At 39.2% G+C, this 23026-nt stretch overlaps 1 protein-coding gene across 2 annotated transcripts in view; it reads right to left on the minus strand.

Moving 5' to 3' along the window:
- Positions 1-18161: 18161 nt before the first annotated feature.
- jag2b (jagged canonical Notch ligand 2b) overlaps positions 18162-23026 on the minus strand; it is a 46044-nt gene continuing 41179 nt past the window's right edge. Inside the window, exon 24 of one of the 2 annotated variants that reach the window (XM_066676691.1) lies at positions 18162-20557. In XM_066676691.1, the coding sequence (XP_066532788.1) occupies positions 20031-20557 (527 nt within the window). In that variant the 3' untranslated portion in view covers positions 18162-20030. The remainder of the gene's footprint in view (positions 20558-23026) is intronic. The other variant, XM_066676690.1, reaches the window with a different exon arrangement.

A 23026-nucleotide genomic window follows, 5' to 3' on the forward strand; every position in this document is an offset into this window, starting at 1 on the left:
CTGTATGACACAAGCTGAGTCAAAAACTGAAGATAACAACCTCAATTATTTGCTGCCCATGTTGTCTCATGAGTCAGTACCTTACAAGGGTGCATTTTGACATTGTAACTGAATCACATTTGAGGCACAATTCAAATGTAGCAATACATTACGACATTGTTAGGATACAAATAGTTAACATTCAGACCTGACTTGTAGCCTTCCTTACTTACAGAGTGCTGCAGAGCGCAATACATTACGACATTGCTAGGATACAAATAGTTAACATTCAGACCTGACTTGTAGCCTTCCTTACTTACAGAGTGTTCTCTAGACAACTTAATAAATGTTAAATCAAAGTCTAGTCCACTCCAACAATGTTAAAAATCTGAAATAAAAATGCAGAAATAGCTAATACTCTTCAGGAAAGGCTTTACTCTGCAGATACAGGCATAATACGACTGCTGTTAGCTTCTGCTAATTTAGAATTATTTAATCAAAAAGGTTATTTCTTTCAAATGCATCATCAAATGAAAAAGTTAACTCTAGGAAATAAACTCTTTTCTAGGAAGTAAACTCTGTTTACCTTCAGAGTACAGCACAGCATCTGGCTTCATTGTAGTTAACGCAATGCACACATTATTTTAGCCTGCACATGCTCATAAGTTGCTCCCAGCAAAAACTTAACACAACTTGCCTCCATTGCCCATAAAGTGATCTTCCGCATCTCCCAGTGAAGCCATTGGCCTTGTTTTGCCTGTGATGCTGCTGTTGCACACTGTGCTTCTATATAAATAGAGAATAAATCTAGTCATCATTTGCCTTCTCTCTTTTTCCACAAGTCACCTGACCCAAGGCTTCCTCTTCTGGCACTGCTGTTTTGCTACTGTATCTTTTGATTCTGACAAAATCATCTCACAACTCACATTTGCACATTAAAATTTCTTAACTAAACTTGTAAATGGTAATTCCAGTACCCCTCTCCCATACCATGCCACACTAGTTAAAAACTGTGACAACCCAAGCCACTTTCTTATAGCCTTGTTCATAGCCCTTTCCAGCCTTTCTAATTCTGTGATCAAAATACCATAAACTGTAAATGGCCATCTAATAAGAGGCATAAAGCTAAACTGCAAGCAAACCTGGCAAACATGATTTATCAATGATATTAATAGCCTTCATTAATTTGGCCTTTGGTCCCACAGCTTGGTCTGTATCATTTAGCGCTGCACTATACCATCTACCTAAAGTCTTCACTGGTCTTTCCAGTACTGTAGGGATAATTTCTCCTTCCATCAAATAATTTTCCAGCACACCTTAGATTAGCCAACCTTAGATTATCATTCAACTTCCCCAGCAACCACCACCATCTGGTTCGTCATGTCCATGTAAGCCCTATTTGGGGGGAGTAGAGTAACCGTCATGCAACCTCTTCTTGCCAACGACCCACTTAGAGGCCCTAATCACTACCTCTATTGCCATCGTAAATGCCAAGGGCATAGATTTAGCATGGATGGAAGTGACATGTCCCCACTAATATCCAGCAATTTTTGAATTATCCCCACCAATAATTTGATCCCCTCAATAAAAAGAATAACATAAAATAAAATAAAAAAACTATCTGTCAACGTCTCATCAGTCCTAGAGGTGCAGAAAGTGTTAATCATATTCTGTACTAGGGTCCTACCTGCCCGTAACACATAGCCAGTGTGATTGACTGTGCCTTTCCCTGATGTCATGTGAGACTTTGTAGCTACATTTTGTTGTTAGCAGCACCAAAACTGGAAGGAAAACTTTCCAGTCATATGTGAGACTTACTGTGTAAGACTCAGGTGCAATGTGGGTGACACAAGGGTGTCAAAAGTGGGTGACGATGGCAGCAAAAAATGAAGGTGAACAGTTTGGAAGCTTGGAAATTAACTGCACAACAAACTGCCAACTGTTAATTCTCTTACAGTCTCCCAGAGTAGCATGTCTAATTTCAGTAGAAACTCTCTTTGTCAGAGAAAACTGCAGCCTTGTGCAAGGATCTGGATGCAAATATGTCTTGTACTTTCATTGACACATTGAGAGAGATTTTTTTTCTGTGATTGTTACTTTGCTGGGCAGCATGGTGACGGAGTAGGTAGTGTCACAGTCATACATCTCCAGTAACCTTGAGGTTGTGGGTTCGAGTTCCACTCCGGGTGACTGTCTGTGAGGTGTTTAGTACGTTGTCAGCATGGGTTTCCCCCCACAGTCAAAAAACACATGTTGTTAGGATGGATTGACAACTCAAAAGTGTCCATGTGTGTGAGTGTGTGTGTCACCCTGCGAAGTACTGGCTTCCCCTCCAGGGTGTGTTCCTGCCTTGCACCCAGTGATTCCAGGTAGGCTCCAGACCCACTGCAACCCTGAACTGGATAAGCGGTTACAGATAATGAATGAATGTTACTTTGCTGGTTTTGTGGTGATTATGCAGTGCTCCATCTACTTTTATAATTTCTGATGTATGAGACCTGTTTCATTTGCACTATAGGTGAAGTAAACTTATTTGTCAGTCATTAGTTTAACATTAATTTAACATTATACGATTTACTAATTAAATTACGAATTGTTATTAAGAGCAAATCTACACCTTTGGTAAACGTTAATAGTGAAATTTTACATCCAGCCATTATACCTATTCTAATTGCTGCCATGATGTCGCAAATTCCCCTGTACTAAAACAAAACTGAATGTCCTCAAAATATGCTTTAACAAGCCTAGTGACTTTATCTGGCACCTGAAAGAACTCAAAAGCTTTCCACATGAATTTATGCACCACTGAGCCAAAGTCATTAGCTAAATATAGGAAAACATCCCTACCCTCCTTCTTTGCTGTCTGAATCTGATGCCAGATTATGCTGCTATGTTTCAAACATCTGGCAAAGCCAGAAACCCCTGCCTTTTGTACTTACATATCAATTAATTTATTTGCTTTTAAATAAGCACCAAGTCTCCATGCTGTCACACTAGAGCAAATCTTTCCCTCCACTTTAAGAAGACTTATAGGCTGAAACTGTTCTATACCCACAGCATCTTTCTCCTTTATTATTATATATTGGAACCTTTCTGTGGTGATTTGTTGTTAGGTTAATAGATATGAATCACATACACTAGTCCAGCTAATCCCTAAGGTATTTGATTGATGAGATCCATCACTGTGCGATGAGAATGCAGTGTGCATGATGTTCTTAGGCTCATGTGCTGCTGCTTGTCCTACTGTTCATGCATTTCTATGGATAGCATACCTAGATTGTATCTTGGGACCCTAAATATATATGTGTTGGCTGATTTGTAATAAGGAGATTACTATGTAAATGTCTTGACCAGCTATTGCTCTAACCTTAATGTCTCACAAACAACAGGATTAACAGCATGGTCTAACTGGGTTTTTTGGGGTAATACAGTCATATTTTAGATTTACAGAATGACAGCAGACATATCCTCTTTCTCCTGCTCCTACACAATCAAACACACACCTACAAATACACACCTCTTTGACATTGGCCCTTCCATTGTCAGCCAGAGCTTTGAGGCAGTGGGTGATTAGTGATGTTTAAAAGCTGCAGTCAGCCTACTCCTCACATCTGTGATCAATGTGGCACTCAGCCATTGCTCTGAATATGATGAGCACAATGGCAGACTGCCATCTCTCTCTCTCTTTCTCTCTCTCTCTCTTTCTCTCTCTCTCTCCCTCTCTCTTTCTCTCTCTCTCTCTCTCTCTCTCTCTCTCTCTCTCTCTCTCTCTCCTCATTATCACTTAATACCACTCACTCCAACACATACTGCCAGATAACAATTCCAAAATGCTCAGGAGAAATACCATTAGACATGAAACATAAAAAATATAATGATTTAAAGCTTAATAATTATTAAACATGTAAAATATCTTAGTTTTGAATGAGAAATAGTTGGGCAATGTCTTAACAATTTTTTACAATTCTGAGGATATTTCCTCACCATTTTATAGCTCTCCAGTCTGTTTGTGTACTCAAAACTGATTTAATGTGTTTGCAAAGCCCCAGTGTCTGTAAATGGGTAAACAAGTGTCTTTGTCTTGTATGGTAGATTTTCTCTCTCTGCCTATACAGCAGAAAAGTGGCATTTTTGGAGAATTTTAGACAATGAAGAGATCGCCAACCATTGAAAAGCATGAACTGAGATGAGCATTTTGCTTAATTCCAGCTCCATAGGTGGGTAAAATGGACTTATTTTTGTTGTAGATGGCAGTGAATTAAAGTGAAGTGAAATGAAAGTAGTCAAAGACCTAAAGTACTAAAAAACAAAACAACTCGAGTACCAAATGAGATTCTGTGGTAAGTCAAACAGTGAATAAAATCTTCAGCCACATAAAAACAAGTCACAAGTCAAACATACCGTTCCACCTTAAAATACATGGAGCTTCTGAATGCAAACACACCAGAGAACAGCATTTCCACACATTTGTAGACATTTGTAGACCCTTTAATTTCAATTGCAAATAAAGCACTCTCAAGCACTACAGGTGCTGGTCATAAAATTAGAATATCATGAAAAAGTTGATTTAATTCGGTAATTCCATTCAAAAAGTGAAACTTGTATATTATACTTATACATTACACACAGACTGATATATTTCAAGTGTTTATTTTTTTTTAAATTTGATGATTATACCTGACAACTAAGGAAAACCCCAAATTCAATAACTCAGAAAATTTGAATATTGTTAAAAAGTTCAATATTGAAGACAACTGGTGCCACACTCTAATCAGCTAATTAACTCAAAATACCTGCAGAGGCCTTTAAATGGTCTCTCAGTCTAGTTCTGTAGGCTACACAATCATGGGGAAGACTGCTGACTTGACAGTTGTCCAAAAGACGACCATTGACACCTTACACAAGCAGGGCAAGACACAAAAAGACATTGCTAAAGAGGCTGGCTGTTCACAGAGCACTGTGTCCAAGCACATTAATAGAGAGGCGAAAGGAAGGAAAATATATGGTAGAAACAAGTGTACAAGCAATAGGAATAACCCACCCTGTGGATTGTGAATTCATTCCCCATTCAAAAATGTGGGGAAGATTCACAAAGACTGTACTGCAGCTGGAGTCAGTGCTTCAAGAACCACCACGCACAGATGTATGCAAGATTTGGGTTTCAGCTGTCACATTCCTTGTGTGAAACCACTCTTGAACAACAAACAGCGCCAGAAGCATCTCACTTCCAAAAAGGACTGGACTTCTGCTGAGTGGACCAAAGTTATGTTCTCTGATGAAAGTAAATTTTGAATTTCCTTTGGAAATCAAGGTCCCAGGGTCTGGAGGAAGAGAGGACAGGCACAGGATCCACGTTGCTTGAGGTCCCATGTAACGTTTCCACAGTCAGTGATGGTTTGGAGAGCCATGTCATCTGCTAGTGTTGGTCCACTGTGTTTTCTGAGGTCCAAAGTCAACACAGGGAGTTTTAGAGCACTTCATGCCTCCTGCAGCTGACCAACTTTTATGGAGATGCAGATTTCATTTTCCAACAGGACTTGGCACCTGCACACAGTGCCAAAGCTACCAGTATCTGGTTTAAGGACCATGGTATCCCTGTTCTTAATTGGCCAGCAAACTCCCCTGACCTTAACCGCATAGAAAATCTATGGGGTATTGTGAAGAGGAAGATGCAATACGCCAGACCCAACAATGCAGAAGAGCTGAAGGCCCCTATCAGAGCAATCTGGGCTCTCATAACACCTGAGCAGTACCACAGACTCATCAACTCCATGCCACACCGCATTGCTGCAGTAATTCAGGTAAAAGGAGCTCCAACTAAGTATTGAGTGCTGTACATGCTCATACGTTTCATGTTCATAGTTTTCAGTTGGCCAGCATTTCTAAAAATCCTTTTTTTCTTGATATTCTAATTTTATGACCAGCACCTATGTGATACTTTACAGAAATCTCTAGTCAAAACTAAAGTGGAGGCCTAAGTGAGATTTCTGGGTCCTATTATCTCAGGAAAAAATATCTGAGCAACAGGAAACATAAGTTAAATGTCCTTTTTCTTTCCATCTGATCTCTTGGTAATTCAGTAGAAAGTATAGATATATAAAGGAGATCTCTTTCCTCCTATTGGCTATCATGAATATGAGAGAAGGAGTTAACGTGGAAGCTATATCTACATCTGATCATGATCACATGATCAAATTTATCACTTCATCTTGTCACAAGAATATAACCTCACATTAAGTACTGGATTAACTGATACATGGATTGTACGTGTACAGGAAAGGAAGCAAGTACACCCTGCGCTAGTGTAAGTGAAATTTCAGCAGGCTGACAGGATGGTTTCTCATGACCTTGGCTAACATGTCCAGTCTAAAACCAGCAGGGATCCCCTGCTTGTTGGCCTTGTTCATGTCTGTTTTAAAGACACAATGACCCAGAAAGCCTGAGCTGAAGCTGAGGCTTAATGACTTTGCCGTGCTCTGTAGTGTTCTAACCTCCCGTCTCCCCATCCCCCTCCTGACTATTTTTGCATAATCATTGGCAGAGCATTACAGTGATACATGCTAGTGTCCTAGTGTGGCTCTTTGAAAGTGTAATACTCACCCATCCTCACTCACAATCTACTCTCAGCTTACTGGCCCAGTTGGACACTGTTTCAGAGAGTAAGATGGCCACACTACCTTGCCAAATTCTGAATGAAAATCAGTGATTTCTTTTTAGAAATTATTTATTTTGATGGTTTACTGTAGAGGATCCGGAGATGACCTTTACTAAAACTCTGTCTAACCCTATTCTTAACATCATGCCAGCATGTAATTCTCTTCCAAACTCAAAACCCAGCACTGGTCTGGTAGGCAGGTCCACTGTTATATATCCTGCTAGCATCTGCTGGTAATTGCCTTCTTTTTGCCACCTTCCTTTGCAGTAATATTCCAGTGTAAAGTTAATCTGTAATGCTTTGCACCAAAAAGACAGAAAAAACACATAAAAAACAACTATTAAAATGATTTATTTAGCATGCAAACTCTAATAATTATTACGAGACGCAGTGCACTCCCTGCTCCTGGTTTAGCAATGGCAAAAGAACCAGGCCAACCAGGTTTATTAATGCAGTGAGCAATTAAAACAACCAGATTTTCTGAAAACACAATTGTACATTGCAGGGTTAAGCTATAGTAGGCCAATTGAGATGAACCTGTAAAATATATTAGAAAAGTGGAATAATACAACAGATTAGAGGGAAACTAAAAGCCAGAAAGAAAATCAGACAGACAGATGGAGAGATGCAGAGGATGCGAGCTGTTTTGGTGCCAGGTGGGAAGCACACCTTCCCCTCAGCTTGCAGCAGATGACAGCCTATGGGGGAATCTGGGCATCAGCAACAGGCATGTGTTTTGGCAAGGATCAAAGAGATGTGCCTTTGACAGCTGGGCATGGTGCCAGTGAACATGGTGACATGCCAACCCCAGCTGATCATGCCATGGCCAGGTCTTTGGAGTCTTGGACTGACCTTTCGCATTGCAACTTGTAGCCTTATGGAGGGTCCCTTACGTCACTGACAAAAATCTAAACAGCATTGAAACTTAACATATCTGTACAAGAAGTAAATGTTTGATTCCCGTTCCTATCAGACAATATTTAATGAATTTAGATTGTTTCTACAGAAAAGAACTCTTCTCTCAGAGGGCCACCACTCCCCAACCTTTGTAAAACAGCTCTGACAATATGCAACATCTGCTGGAGTTGACTCTGGAGGCCACAGCTCTGTGGCCCAACCCTGCTTCGGCATGCGAGCAACTCCTTCATCTTTATTCACCTCACACAGATAAAGTTCCTTCTGAAGTCCTTCCCCTCTTGCACAGAAGAACCCAATGGACAATAGGGCATGAGAGGACAGTTTAAAAAAACAAAACAACAAAAGTGCAAAGCCTTATAACCAAGTCTGTATACTGTATCTCAGAGAACTGGATGCTGCACTCCTTTCAAATTGACAGTTACATAAACTTTCTGGTAATCAGCAGCAATACACACAGGCTAACAATAAAAAAAGAAAGACATATTGAAGGGAACAATTTCCAAATTTCTGCTAATAATATTTCTGGGTCGAGGTGGGTCTGGAGCCTGAATCATTGGCTGCAAAGCAGGAACACAACCTGTACGCAATGCCAGTCCATCACAGGGCATCACATACCCACCCCAAGAAACCAGAGCACCAAATAGAAACCCACTCAGACACAAGGGGAACAAAATAAAACCTCTCACAGACTGACCCAAGGTCTGGATTAAACCTACAACCCTGGACCCTGGAGCTGTGTGACAGCAACACAACCTGTATCAGAGTCATTGTGTCCAGACACAATTAAATTACACACCACTTTGCAACTGTTGAGATATAGTTTTAGAGTAAAATAGTTTAAGCATGAAAATTACTAACAGTCCATGCAGAACATTGAACGTTTCTTACCATGCACAATTTCACATCAGAACACTCTAAAATGATTTGGACAAAATCACCATAATTGAATTATGTTAAATAATTGCAAAACTCCCATTCAAGAACAATACAGTTTCACCATTACAATAACTTTGGGCTTCATGGTAATACCTTGACCAAATCTGCAGACATATTGTTATCCCAAGATCATCACATGGCCAGCCACATGACCTACAGCAAGCCAGGAGCATGCAAACTTGTAATTTATTAGTCTTTTATTCCAATTTTTTTAGGCTTTGCTTTTCCTGATAATAACTTTGGAAGCTTTAGTTTATGTAAGTGCAAGGCAATTGGAAGACATGCCCAAACTAACACAGGAATGTGTTATTACAAAATAAATTTTTTATGGCCTCATTTAGCTTCCTGAGTGAATTAAACAAGGTACTGCTGGCTTACAAATAATGCAGCAAACTAAGATAGCAAGCACAAATTTAGGAAAGAGGTATTTCAGTATTTTTCTTAGTCTGTTTTATTGTCTTGGTTCCCGTTTTCTGAGTTAATTTTGAGTGAAATTAATGTGATTGCCAGTTCGTTTTGTACAAAAACCTAACTTGCCTCTGCTGTGGTTCTGTGAAGAGATAGAAAGAAGCTGATCTATTCTCTACTCTTGAAACATTTACTCTACACTGGGGAAAAAAGACAGTAATATGAATATTTTTATGTTTTTGGTCCACTGAATGTTTGATATTTTATCGTACCAGCATATACCCACAAATCTGTGACTATAGATAACACTTTACTGGCTCACAAGAGGAACTACTTACAGCAAATATGTTTTTACCTTAGAGAGATTAGATTTCCATGAGCTCATCACAGTCAGCCCTAATGGCAGGCTCTCACGAAGGTATGGCAGGAAAAAGGAGCATAAAATCATATCTTCAGGCAAAACAAATTTACTAAGGTGTGTACATACTGCAGAGGAGAAACCAAAAGGCCAGATGATCTGCTCATAAACAAACTACAAACTACAAGTTGGAAAACAGTCAAAATAATGTATCAAAATAAACAGAGAAGGCAATGATGTGAAAATCATTAAAACCCATATTTAAATGAAGACATTCATTCATTATCTGTAACCGCTTATCCAGTTCAGGGTCACGGTGGGTCCAGAGCCTACCTGGAATCATTGGGCGGGAATACACCCTGGAGGGGGCACCAGTCCTTCACAGGGCAACACAGACACACACACACATTCACTCACACCTATGGACACTTTTGAGTCGCCAATCCACCTACCAACGTATGTTTTTGGACTGTGGGAGGAAACCGGAGCACCCGGAGGAAACCCACGCGGACATGGGGATAACACACCAACTCCTCACAGTCAGCCACCCTAATTGAAAACAGTACGAAAAAAAAAAAATCCAGTTCAGGGTTGCAGAGTGGGTCAGTGGTTCCAGACCCTACCCGGAATCACTGAGCATAAGGCAGGAACACACCCTGGAGGGGGCACCAGTACTTCACAGGGCAACACACACTCATAGATTCACTTACACACTCACACCTATGGACACTTTTGAGTCACCAAGCCACCTACCAATGGTATGTTTTTGGACTGTGAGAGAAAAAACGGAGCACCCGTAGGAAACCCACAGGGAGAACACACCAAACTCAGACAGTCACCCACAGTGGGACTGGAACCCATAACCCCAGGACCCTGGAGCTGTGTGACTGTGATACTACCTGCTGCACTACCGTGCCGCCCCATTTAATGTGTTAAAAGTTTCAATCAAATAAAGTGATTAAATGATATGCGCATCACTGCATTTTGTTTATATTTACCTTTTATCAGAGCACCTCAAATTTTTGAAAAAGTTTGTCAAATAAAATGAATTTCTGGCATGTAATAATAGACATTATTATTATTATTATTATTATTATTATTATTATTATTGTGCCAAAATTAAATTAATGAGCCCCTGCAATCCTAGGCCAAACAATCAAGAAAGCACAATCTGCCTCAATGCTCTAAATGGTTAGGTTGACCCTCACTCATCACTCCATACAATGTTGGTTAAGGCAACAGAACATAACAAAATTAGGCTGCTAGTAATCTCCTCTTTTAAGTGATGCAATTACGTGGTATTAGAAGATAAAAAAAATTATGTGCAGCGTCACATGACTTGGAAGTACCATGTGCTTGACCCTCCCCTCTTCTTGGGTGGGACTGTGACACTGGGGGAGAGCTAGATATTAAGTGTAGTTTTGTTACCGACTGTGCTGAGGAGAAAAAATGTGAAATACATAATAGTAAATAATTAGCTTGTAACTTCTGCCCAATACATCTTCAAATTAGCTAAATAAAATATGAAAAAAAATCCATTGACCTTCTGGAGACCAAGTAAAGAAAGTCTGATCAGACAAGACCAACAGAACAAAGAACACACATGGGAGTGAGAAAAGTTTGCTGAAATGCACTAGAATCAGAAAAAGGAACTCAAACGATGAATAAGTTACATCAGGATCACCAAGTCTCTTTCAAGTTGTGTTTGATGTTCAAGTGAAAAGAGAACCTGTGGATATTCGAGAGGCCAATCTGACATAAAGTGTATATTTTGGAAGCTCCTCTCTTTGATGTCTGCTGGGCTGCTTCCATTGACCAAGACAGTGGTCCCAAGTCGTTTCATTTGGACTTTGAGAAAGGCATTAAAGTTGCATGTCAGCTGACTGTAAAATGGGGGAGATGTGGGCTGGGGAGGAGGAAATGGAGCAGACCAAAGTCAACAGCTCAGCAGAGTGCCCAAGTGGACAAGGGCTCTACACTGGCCTTTCTGTTCTTCTTTTTTGGCTTATTTATCTCTTCATCTGTAACAATAACATCTCTGCAGGTCTCTGGCAATGGGCTACTCTACTGGCCTGGAGTCACCATTTGGCTTTAGCTGATAATCAAACTGGTTGCATTCTGCTCATATTCTAACTGTTTGCCATTGTTTTTCTATTTAGAAATACAAATAATTTCTAAAATAATGGGATGTGATGTCTGCATGGGGTCCCATGACCTTTACCATGCTGCCAAAGCACACACCAATGAGACTGGTTTGCATAATCCATGCCTAATCTCTGAAGCAAAGGCCCCTGGGTGGAACTCATCTGCTCAGGCCCATGTCCTGATGGAGGTAAATGGGAATAAAAGTACAAATGCACATTTGCTTGTTCAGAACAGCCTTCAGAACAGAAATCTAGACGCTTAATTATCTGATTAGTATCAGTGCTACATTTTAATGTAAATAAATGTATATCATCAATGTTATATCTCCAAAAATTACCTTTCAAAAAGAAGTTAAAAACCTGATGGTGTGGTTTTTGCATGGAATGGAAGGATTAAGTTGCTTTCAAGATCGTGGGCTTGGAATAGGAGAGCAACAGGACCTGTGTGCTATGTTACATCCAGCTTAATCTCAGAGCAGCAGGCACAGCGGTTAGGTTACGTAGACAAACATCCAACACTCTGATGAATTGCGGCACATGTGGAGAGGTTAAAAGCCAAAAGGGGTATCTAAACAGGCTCATGGTGACCTCTCCTCTTGGCAATCGGCTCCCTACTGGCTGAAGGCCAGCACATATGTAGCAGCTTCTTGAGCTATGACAGTTCAGCTCAGAGCGGATTCTACTACGTTTTTTCAGCAGTCAGTGACAATAGACAGCTAGTTAGGGAATAAGGAATGAATAGGAACTAATGTTTTTCAGTCATTTTGATTTTTCTGTTCTCTTTAATTTGTTTACAGCCAGAAGTTCTGTGTCTTTTAAGGTGGAAAGTTATATTTGAGGAAAAATATGACAGCAGTTTAACTTGTCTGTTAGTTTTTATTCACTGTTTGAATTACTACAGAAACACATTGTAACTTTGTTAAATCTGTAGCACTTTCAGTCAGTGTTTATTTTCATGCAGTAAGCTTCTCTGGAATTTAAAGTCAGTTCCACCTTAAGTGATCTGAAACAGTAAAGCATTAGCATGAGAGAGAAACCTAGCATGTTGGAGTGAGCCACGTTGTTTTTTTACTCATTTACAGACACTTGGCTTTTGTAAAACCAATAGTCCAATTTCCAGCACACAGACAGATTGGAAAGCTAGTTCTGATTTTTTTTTTATTTTTATTATTAATATTGTGAATGTCACCTTTAATATATTTGGCACACTCTATGACACATGTATGGAAAAAGTGGTCTGTGTGAATACTGGGTGAAATTGATCAGATTTGTTTGCACTACATCATTTACATTTTTAAACCTAACTTTGCAGTTACTTTGCCACCTGTGTAATACAAGGCAATAACGGCCAAGTGATCAGAAATGTCGTTTTTCACTTCTCTGTGGTTTATCTTACATTTCTACTGTTCTATTTCTAAAATCTCATTGAGACAGCAAAACTGAATACATTCATCAGAATTCAACATCCACAAAATTCATGCACTTTTCATGCTGTGTCTTCTACACAGAATAGAGACCAGCAGATTTTCATGAATACTACCTTTTTCATCTATGTTTATTTTCTAGTACTAATACATTTTGTTTTGGTTTTAGAAGCCCATGATCACCACAATGTTTGTGTACACCTTTTCACCCAACGTTCCTTCTTCTCTAGATTTTAGAAGATTATCCTGCTTCCCTGCAGTAACAGCTTATATTCATCAGGAAAGACTTTAGAGTAAATATTACATTTCTGTGAGAATTTGTTTGCACCTAACAATGGGAACTTTACTGGGGTCAGGTAGTGATGCTGGACGATTAATTATGGATTACTTCAAGTCATGCAAAAAAGTTATTAGAAGGAGAACCACCTTCTGAACACTGAACCATTGCTCCACAGTCCTGGGATTCCAATGCTGGGAGTCTTCATAACTATCTAGCCAGCACCAGACACTGAGCATTCACTTGGTTACTGCTGCAGCTTCAGGTCAACCCATTAAATGTAGCATTTTTATAAAGATTGTACAAGCTGTTTGCGCAGTTGAACATCTGTGTTCAAAATGGGTGCACTGTCCAGAGGGTGAAATCCCAAATTATTAGTAATCTCTACAAACTTTTGGATGTACAGTGTATGTAGCACTGGTAGCACTGTTTGTTAGGCTACACACATGTGTAAAGTAACAAGCGTCTATGCTGGTCTGACAGGTGCGTTACTCAAGCAGCTGATACCTGAGATCTGTTATGTAATCACTGTAGTGTTGATATGGATGTCAGTTGGTTGCAAAGGCTCATGTTCAAATCCACCCCCACATAATCAAACTCACAACCTGGGCTAGCTACTACCAATAACACGTTTTACTATGTGCTTTATTTTATAGGGTCAACCACTGTTAATAGTGATCTTCCATTGATCAGCCAGTACATTAACATGTGAATTGTTTTTGTTACAAATCTGTAAAAAGATGCATGTTTTAGAGTTCCATGAACAACTGGTACTGATGTACAGAGTGTGGTATAAACCTTGACCAGTCAAATGATACATTGACCAGTATAAAATGATAGTTGTAACAGATTGACTATGTTACAGTAGACAATCTACATAATTTTAGAGCAAAATAAATGTAGCCTTATAAGATTAATATTTTTAAGTCTGTCTGAAAACAATGCTTGTATTGAAGAGTGTGTTAATTAGTGCAACAGTGTAAACTGAACCATCTTGTTTCTTGTTAATTAGCACATTACATTTCACAGGTAACATTTAATAAAAGTTATTGAAATGCATCTTTCCCTGCTCCAACATTAGAGGTAGGCATGTGGGGATATGGATGGATGGGATTTTAGAACCTCAGTCTTGATTGCCAGTGACAGTGGGAGTTATTGGCAAGGTACAGGTGCATCCCAATAAATTAGAATATCATCAGAAAGTTCATTTATTTCTGTAATTCAATTTAAAAAGTGAACATCATATAGATTCATTACAGAGTGATCCATTTCAATCATTTATTTCTTTTAATGTTGATGGTTATGGCTTATAGCCAGTGAAAACCCAAAAGTCATTATCTCAGAAAATTAGAATATTATATAAGGCCAAGTTAAAAAAAAAAAAAAAAAATATATATATATATATATATATATATATATATATATATATATTTAATATAGAAATGTTGGCCGACTGAAAAGTATGTACAGTACATGCCTTCCATACTTGGTCAGGACTCTTTTTGCATGAATTACTGCATTAATATGGCATGGAGGCGATAAGCCTGTGGCACTGCTGAGGTGTTATGGAAGCCCAGGTTTCTTTGACTGTAGCCTGCAGCTCATGTGCATTTTTTGGGTCTTATTTGTCTCTCCTCTTGACAATAGCCCATAGGTTCTCTATGGGGTTTAGGTCAGGCGAGTTTGCTGGCCAAACAAGCACAGTGATACTGTGGTTATTAAACCAGGAATTGGTACTTTGGGCAGTACGGACAGGTGCCGAGTCCTTTTGGAAAATTTAATCCGCATCTCCATAAAGCTTGTCAACAGAGTGAAGCATGATGTGCTCTAAAATTTCCTGGTAGATGGCTGTGCTGACTTTGGACTTGACAGTGGACCAACACCAGCAGATGACATGGCTCCCCAAACCATCACTGATTGTGGAAACTTCACACTAGACTCAAGCAGCTTGGATTGTGTGTCTCTCCACTTTTCTTGACACAAGGAATGCGACAGTTGTAGCCCATGTCCTGCATACGTCTGTGTGGTGGCTCTTGAAGCACTGACTCCAGCAGCAATCCACTCCTTGTGAATCTCTCCCAAATTTTGAATGGCCTTTTCTTCAATCCTTTCAAGGCTGTGGTTATCCCTGTTGTTCATGCTCCTTTTTCTACAACACATTTTTCTTTCCACCAACTTTCCATTAATATGCTTGGATACAGCAGGAGGGTGTATCTGCCAAGTCAGCAGTCTTTCCCATGATTGTGTAGACTTCTAAACCAGATTAAGGGATCATTTTAAAGCCTTAGGAAACATTTGCAGGTGTTTTGTGTTGATTATTCTAATTTTCTGAGATAATGACTTTTGGGTTTTCATTGGCTGTAAGCCATAATCATCAACAAAATAAATAATTGATTGAAATATATCACTCTGTTTGTAATGCATCTATATGAGTTTCACTTTTTGAAATTACTGAAATAAATGACTTTTTGGTGATATTCTAATTTATTGAGATGCACCTGTATTTCAACAGCTCAGCTTTGTGGATTTTGGAATAAATGCGACTAGGAAGCAAATTGAGACATTTAGATTATTTTAGGCCTACACCACTGGTTCTGATTATTCTTGGTGGGGCAAGGCTTATTTGATGTAGGCCTTTACTGTTTATCATATATATTCATATTTAAAAATTGAATTTCACATGTTATTATAAATTAACTGTAGGTATATTTTTAAGAAAGCCACCGTCTGAAAAACCTCTGGATACCGCTCACAGTACAGAAAGAAAGTAATTGCCTTCCTATTTAACCATAGGGAGTACAAATCTCCCCAGCATCAGGAACTGTATATTATGAAGTAATCTAGCTCCAATAAATACATTTCAGATGAGGTGGAATGTTGTTTGGGATCCAGAATTCATCACCATAAATCAGTATCTGGCCTATATTTGTGGTTAGATGACTATTTAAGCAAGGCTTAAAACTTCTGCATGGTCCTGTCCTAACAGGCACTGCATGTCCTAACAGTCCTGGAAGAAAAGTTACAAGACTAGAATGAGCTGGTGAGGTATCTTAAAAGAAAAATGATAAAATAAAAATATAATTATAAAATGGGTGAAGTGTGGCTCCTGTTTAATCACCCCACTGGTTTAGTACCTGCAATGCTTCAAAGCCTCACCATGCCCTGACTCATCCTAAATTATTTAGTCTTCAGCAGTCTCTCTCCTCTGCGTTTTTGACAGATGTTTCTTGTAGTAACTTGCTGGTGTGCCATACCCTAGAGACCTCTAGAAGTACAATGCACTGTTATCAGTCAAATAAGCAACAAATAAAGACAGTACCTTTCTTAGCTGAAGGATCGGACATCATAGAAAGGACTAAGACGGGCGTACCTGGCATTTCAGGTCATCACAGACCCACAAGTGTTTATAAATGCACGCAGTGGTCAGACGTCCTTGACTGCTGCAAGACACTCCAGGAATCCGGTGTTACTTTTCAGCCACATGCTGTAGTTTCAGCCATGGGGAGACATGGAGCAGCATTATGGATCTGTGGCTCTCTGTACATGTAGGTCAGCCATACTAGTGGGGAACATTCTGGCCTGAGAAAATCATAGATCAGGCAGAACCAGGACTCACACTAGCAGGAAGGCTTTACTTCAGTACCATATTTCCCAGATGATATTCCTAATTAAGTGTTTGTGTAAGGCTACAGAGTACAGTTTTATAGCCATTTGGCTGCAATAATATTAACTGTTAGACTCTCATTTGGCTAACAAATACGCTAATGATAATAGTTTCCCATTTGGCTAGCAATGCTAAATATGCTAGCATTAATCTTTTACCAGAGGTGCTATGACACTTAGAAATCAAATTTTTTTTATGTCCTCACAAGCCAATTGCTCGGATTAATACAGTGGAACCTGCACACATTTTATAACAGTAAAATTAATGCTTTTAATTGATGGTTGCGTAAGAGTTTCACTAATGCTCGTTTGGTTGTACCTTGGTTAAATTCACTTGATGAGTGTCTAGGTTACCTCTGTATTACAATACATTTTTTTTTATATATTTGCTTAAAAGCGATGTTCACAATTGTACTAAAATAAAACACTTTGAAAATTTAGATGCTTCCTCACTGTTTGCTATCTCTTCAGGCTGTTTGCATGCTCCAAACCAGTCTAATGCGTTCACAAAACCCCAGTGTCAATAAACGATATAGTATGCTAGTCTCTCTCTGCTCATGGCAGAGGCATCTAGTGTTTTTACCGCAACAGATAGAACCCCAAATGAGGATTGCTCTATTCCTGCTCCACATGTGGGTAATATTGGCTTATTTTTGCTGTTTCTGATCAGTTAATGCAGTAATGTCTCCATATTCAGGAGACAGCTAACTGCATTACTGAAAGTGCTACAAAATTAAACTCTTACAAATTACAAATGAGTTTCTGTGGTAATTCAGACATTGAATAAAAATAATTATGTTTAGGAACGCTGTTTTTAAGAAACAGAATTTTGAGCTACTATTATGAAATACCCAGCCTGTTTACACAGACATTTCTCCAGCATTACCACTACAAACGAAACAAATGCCTGTATGGAAGCACCTACAATCTCCAACCCCTCCCCTCTGAGATGTGTAACCTGAGACCAGCGCTTCACCAGACTATCTTCCCATTAGCTGCAGTTTCTCATGGGACAAAAGCATAACTCCCAGCATCATCATAAGCATACTCATGAAACATTCAGTGCTTGAAGCCACATGAAACCAGAAGATCCCATTGGTCGGTGGGCAGTCAGCCGAGAACAGGCGAGCCGTTGCCATTGGCTACTTCGTCCCAGGGCCATCTTGACTGGAATGGAGAGTTCCTGTATTGATCTGCTAGATCCTGGCTTCTGGCAGCAGCAAGGGCAAGGTTTATTTATGAATATTACAAAACTAAAACCAGAGCAAGTTTTCTGCACTATGGCCTGACCACTGGGTTTGTCTTTTGTCCTGCTACAGTGGAAATGTATTATTGTAGATTAAAGCAAGCAACATTGGTGAGGTATTTTTACAAAATGGTGACTGGTCAAGGCACAGTTTCAAACTAAACACCAAAACACAGAGGTTTTCTTGAGCAGATTGTTATAAAATGCTTTAATAAATAGTTTGATTTATTTCTAAGAACAAACATAAATTCCACTAAATGAACCAAAACCTTTGTAGAGCAATTCTTCTGTACAAAAAATTTTTTTTCCATTAAACTTCCTCCAATCCCACCCCATTCCTTCCAATAAAGCACGTCCAGCTTTGTGTAGGTTTTCTTATTTTACGAGCTGTTCAGATTAATTCAGGATAAATCAATTCGTTTATTTTGAATCCTCCCATGCGCGGAAGTGAGAAGCTATCCACGAGAGTAATATCCAACATGAAAATGAAAGGAAGGGTGAGAAAAAGAAAAAAAAAAATCATAATGAGCCACTTCTGAGGTAATCCATTTTCGTTTGGAGTTGGTACCTCGAATACAAAATGCTTTACAACAAAATTGTTCCCTTCATGAAGCCTCAACCCAAAAAAGCAGGAAAAAGCAGATGGAGCAAGGACACAGTTTCACATCGTATGAAGAGACCGGCATGTTGGGTTTGAATGGCCTCCACACGCTTCAACAGCTTCCACAGGTTTCCAGAACATTATATGACAAGGAAGGACAAGCGGAAAGGGGATAAGGATTATTTTTTTTCTTTCTTTTTTTTCCTTTTTTTTTTTTTCCTTTTTAAACACACACCACGATACACCACACAATCTTAAAGAATTACTTGCCTTATAAAGTGAAAACAAACCAACAACATGAAAAATATGACCTGTTTTGATAACATTACTGTTCTGACTGTGGGACGCTGTATACTTGTTATAAAACCTGCCTATGTCAACTGGCATAAATAAAAGGAATGGCGTTGTAAAAAAACAAAACAAAAATAATCATAATAATAATAATAACAATAATAATTTCAATCATAATTATAATAGTAATAAAAAAAGTGTGACTTGTCTTAAGTTACTAAATTCAAATATACACAGCGACTCCTTTACTATATACACATATTTACAGATTTCTTATCTTTCTTTGATCAAATACCTCGATGGTAGAATGGGAGGGACTCTGGAGACTCTCCCTTTGTAGTGATCTAACTGGGGTCGATCTCGGCAGCGAGAGACGCAAACAAACAGGCTCGTCAGAAGGCACTTGCTACCAACTCAAAATACTGCAATCCTTTTTTTTTCTCTCCATTAAAGAGCGTTCAGCCAAGAAAACAGACATGACAGAAAAAAAACAAGGCCACTTCGCAGGTACTGACCCACGAGCTTGGTAAGGCAGGCGTGGAGAGAGGAGAGGTGGAGAAGAGGCGGGTGAGTCGGGGTTGGGGGGTGTATTTAAGAGACCGTATTCTCACTTCTGACCCCAGAGCCAGTGCACCTGACTGGCCGCCTCATCCAAGGTCTGTGCCAAAACCACGGGCCGCTCACAATGAAACAAAAACCACAATCATCTTGTAAACAACAACAAAAAAGTCTTTATACAGTTTATATTTTTTCCTCTAGTCATTGTTTTTCTGATCTTTGTTTTTAGCAGTACATTTTTCAAAAAAAAAAAATATATATAATAAAAAAATTAAAAAAAGACAAAAAAGTAGGCATCTTTAGCCTTTTTATTATAAAGTAAAACAAAATTTGCTTCATCTGTACATAAAAAAATAAAAATGTGTCAAGGAAAGAAAACTTTCTCAAAAAAAAAAAAAAATTCTCTTTTTTGACTCGAAGCATCTCAGCATGGGAAAATAAAAATAATGTGAAAAAGAAAGAGGGGTTGGGGGGGGGGGGGGGAGTTCGGTCTCTCTTTTTGAACTCAAAAGCCTTTGTCTTTTTTTCTTGTCAGGGACAAGAGAGCCTTCTCTGCATGTGTTGCCCAGTGTCTATACGCACATCTCATTGGTGTCTTGGCCAGCTGGTGCACTGTTGACATTTTTCCAGCGGTTGTCTTTGGGGCTGTGGGCCGTCCTGTGCGGGGCTTTGAGGGAAGCGGAGCTGCTGCTGCTGCTGCTGCTGCGTGTGGTGCAGATCAGCTCGCTGCTGAGCCGCACTGTGGCCTTTGAGTACTTTGGGATGGGGCGCTTTCCACCCTCGCTCCCACAACGCCACTCCTCTGTGAGCTCTAGCTCGTCTTCCTCCTCCTCTTCCTGCTCGTGCTCCTCCTCCCCATCTCTGTGAGCACGATCTGGGGAGCCCATGAGCTTGGCTCGCTCATACTCAGCATCCCGGTTGTCTTTGTGCTGCTGCCGTGCCACCGGCCTCAGCGGTTCCCACTGATTATTGACATTTTCCTCCACTGGGGCATGCCTCTCACGCTCTTTTCGCCGCTTGCGTGTCCACCACACGCACACTATCACACAGAAGATCCAGAGGGCACAGAAGATCACACAGAGCACAGGCACCAGATAATCTACACAAGAAAAAGGAACAAGCAACAGGATATAGTTCAGAACAGGTCTCAAACTATTCATATCTACAACATTTCTAACAAAAGTAGAAATCGTTAAGTCAAGAGCTGTACAACCTTACAGGACATTTGATGTGGTACTGTGTGTTTCATGAGATGCCAGTTAGTTGAGAAACTTTTGGTCAGACTCTTGTTTACAGTCACACTGTTGCGTATGCCTTCAACAATGGTCAATTTATTCATGCTATGGGCACAAATACTCCCCCATACCATGACAAGCCATGATTTTGTTCTTAAACTGGCAAAAAAAGTGTGCATAAATAAGGTGAAAAAACGAAAATAAATTCATAATTTAATTTTAAAAATGTATTCATAATATATTAAATATTAACAGCTTCTAAAATGTACTTAGATTTATACTAAATATGCTACAATGAAATGTGAAAATGAAGGAAAAACCATAATGTTTACATATTTAACAATCCAGGATGGTGTTTTGCACGGTGTTATGACTGTCACAGCACAGACATATTGCCAACAGGCTTGTTAGAACTATGCCAATATAAAAATCACATATAACTTATCATCTGAACACATCTTTTTCCGAGTTCAAGTTGTACTGTTTGAGCAGGGAAAACAATACAATGGCAAAGTCACTGGTACAAAAGAATTGTTGAATTTCCCAGACCAGGTCTCTTAACTCTTAGTGGGCAAATTACTGTACCTCCCACCAGAGTAGGCCTTGTCATTTACGGCCCTTTAAGAGTAATTAGTGACGGGAAGTATGCAGACAGTGACTTCTACTTAGTCATGCTCTTCACATACATTACCAGCAACAATGAGAAGAAAGAGGCAACATGAAAAAAAGAAGGATGAATCACAGTAGTTTACAACTACCTCCTCAGCTCACTTCAAGAGGTTTCTGGGACCCACCTTTTCAAGACCATTTTAATATCTCTTGAATAAGAAGGGCCTGTATTTGTGACCACACGTTAACAATCACTCTCATTACTACAAAATTACACAAATCAACCATAACATTATGACCACTTCCTTGTTTCTAAACTCTCAGTTCCACTAATAATACATTTTGTAGTTCTACAATAACAAACTGTACTCCATCTGTTCTACATTCTTTTTAACCCTGTACTTCAAAAGGCCAGGACTCCCACAAGACCACCACAGAGCAGGTATAATTTGGTTGGTGGATCATTCTCAGCGCTGCAGTGTCACAGTGTTAAGCTAGTATGAGTGGATCAGACACAGCAGTGCTGTTAGAGTTTTTAAACAAAGTGTCAACTCACTGTCCACTCTTTTAAAAACGGCAGTATGTTTGGTCCACCTTGTAGATGTAAAGTCTGAGACAGTAGGTCATCGGTTGCTGCACAGTTTGTGTTGGTTGTCCTCTAGTCCTTCGTCGGTGGACATAGAATGCGGTTTGTTGGTTTTTGGTTGGTGGACTATTCTCAGTCCAGCAGTAACATGAAGGGCAGCACTGCTGTGTCTGATTTACTTGTACTAGCAAAACACACACTAACACACCACCACCAGTGTCACTGCAGCACTGAGAACGTTTCAAAACCTAAATCATACCTGCTCTTTGGTGGTCGTGACCCTTCAAGAATAGGGTGAAAGCGGACAAATAGGGTAAGCAGAGTTGGACTACAATTTGTAATGTAATTTGTAATGTAGAACTACAAAGTCCTCCTGTATAGCTAGTGAAGCTGAAGGAATGGACTTAGAGTGTAAAAACAACGAGGTAGTTATAATGCTGTGGTTGATATACAATAGTTTTACACATGTAAATGTAAATAAAATATCTTTTTATTCAGACTGAAGAGTCTAAAAGCCTTTAAATCCAAGTGGGCTAAATATGTGTAAAAATGTAATTTAATCATGTATAACTGATCATTTTTTGTGGAATAATGTTTTCGAGTGGGATGTTATCTTTATTTATTAGACACCCTTAGTTGTTGGCACAGCAACAACTAAGATTATGAAATCCCAGTGTCCCAGCAACTAGAACATTTTGAATGAACATGTTTTCATCCTCCTGCTTTGTCTTAAAGTGGAGTTCAATAATTACAAAAAACACCCTCATTTAGAGTGGTCTGAGGTGAATAATCTATTGTAGACAAAATGTCCAAGGTACAGCCTGGGCATTCTAGGGGGAAATAATTCCCAAATCATAGTTTCATTTTACCTTTATTAACATTAAATATAAAGAATTCAGTAAAACTGTAAGTATTATGGTAATGTGTTGTGTATCAGACACTGTGACCTATGGTTCCATTGTCCATCACTGTATAGAAAATCTGATTTGGTAAGTTTCTGAACAGTGCACCACTTTAAAACAATTTCAATAATTTCTCAAGGAATGAGAACAAAAGTTAGAAATATTCTGCTTTTAAGGGTTAACTTTATAATTTTGTGGACCTTGTGTAAATGTTTCTTGGCTGTGGCTGTTCTAAA

Source organism: Hoplias malabaricus, chromosome 7, assembly GCF_029633855.1.
Source record: "Hoplias malabaricus isolate fHopMal1 chromosome 7, fHopMal1.hap1, whole genome shotgun sequence".
Classification (NCBI taxonomy): domain Eukaryota; kingdom Metazoa; phylum Chordata; class Actinopteri; order Characiformes; family Erythrinidae; genus Hoplias; species Hoplias malabaricus.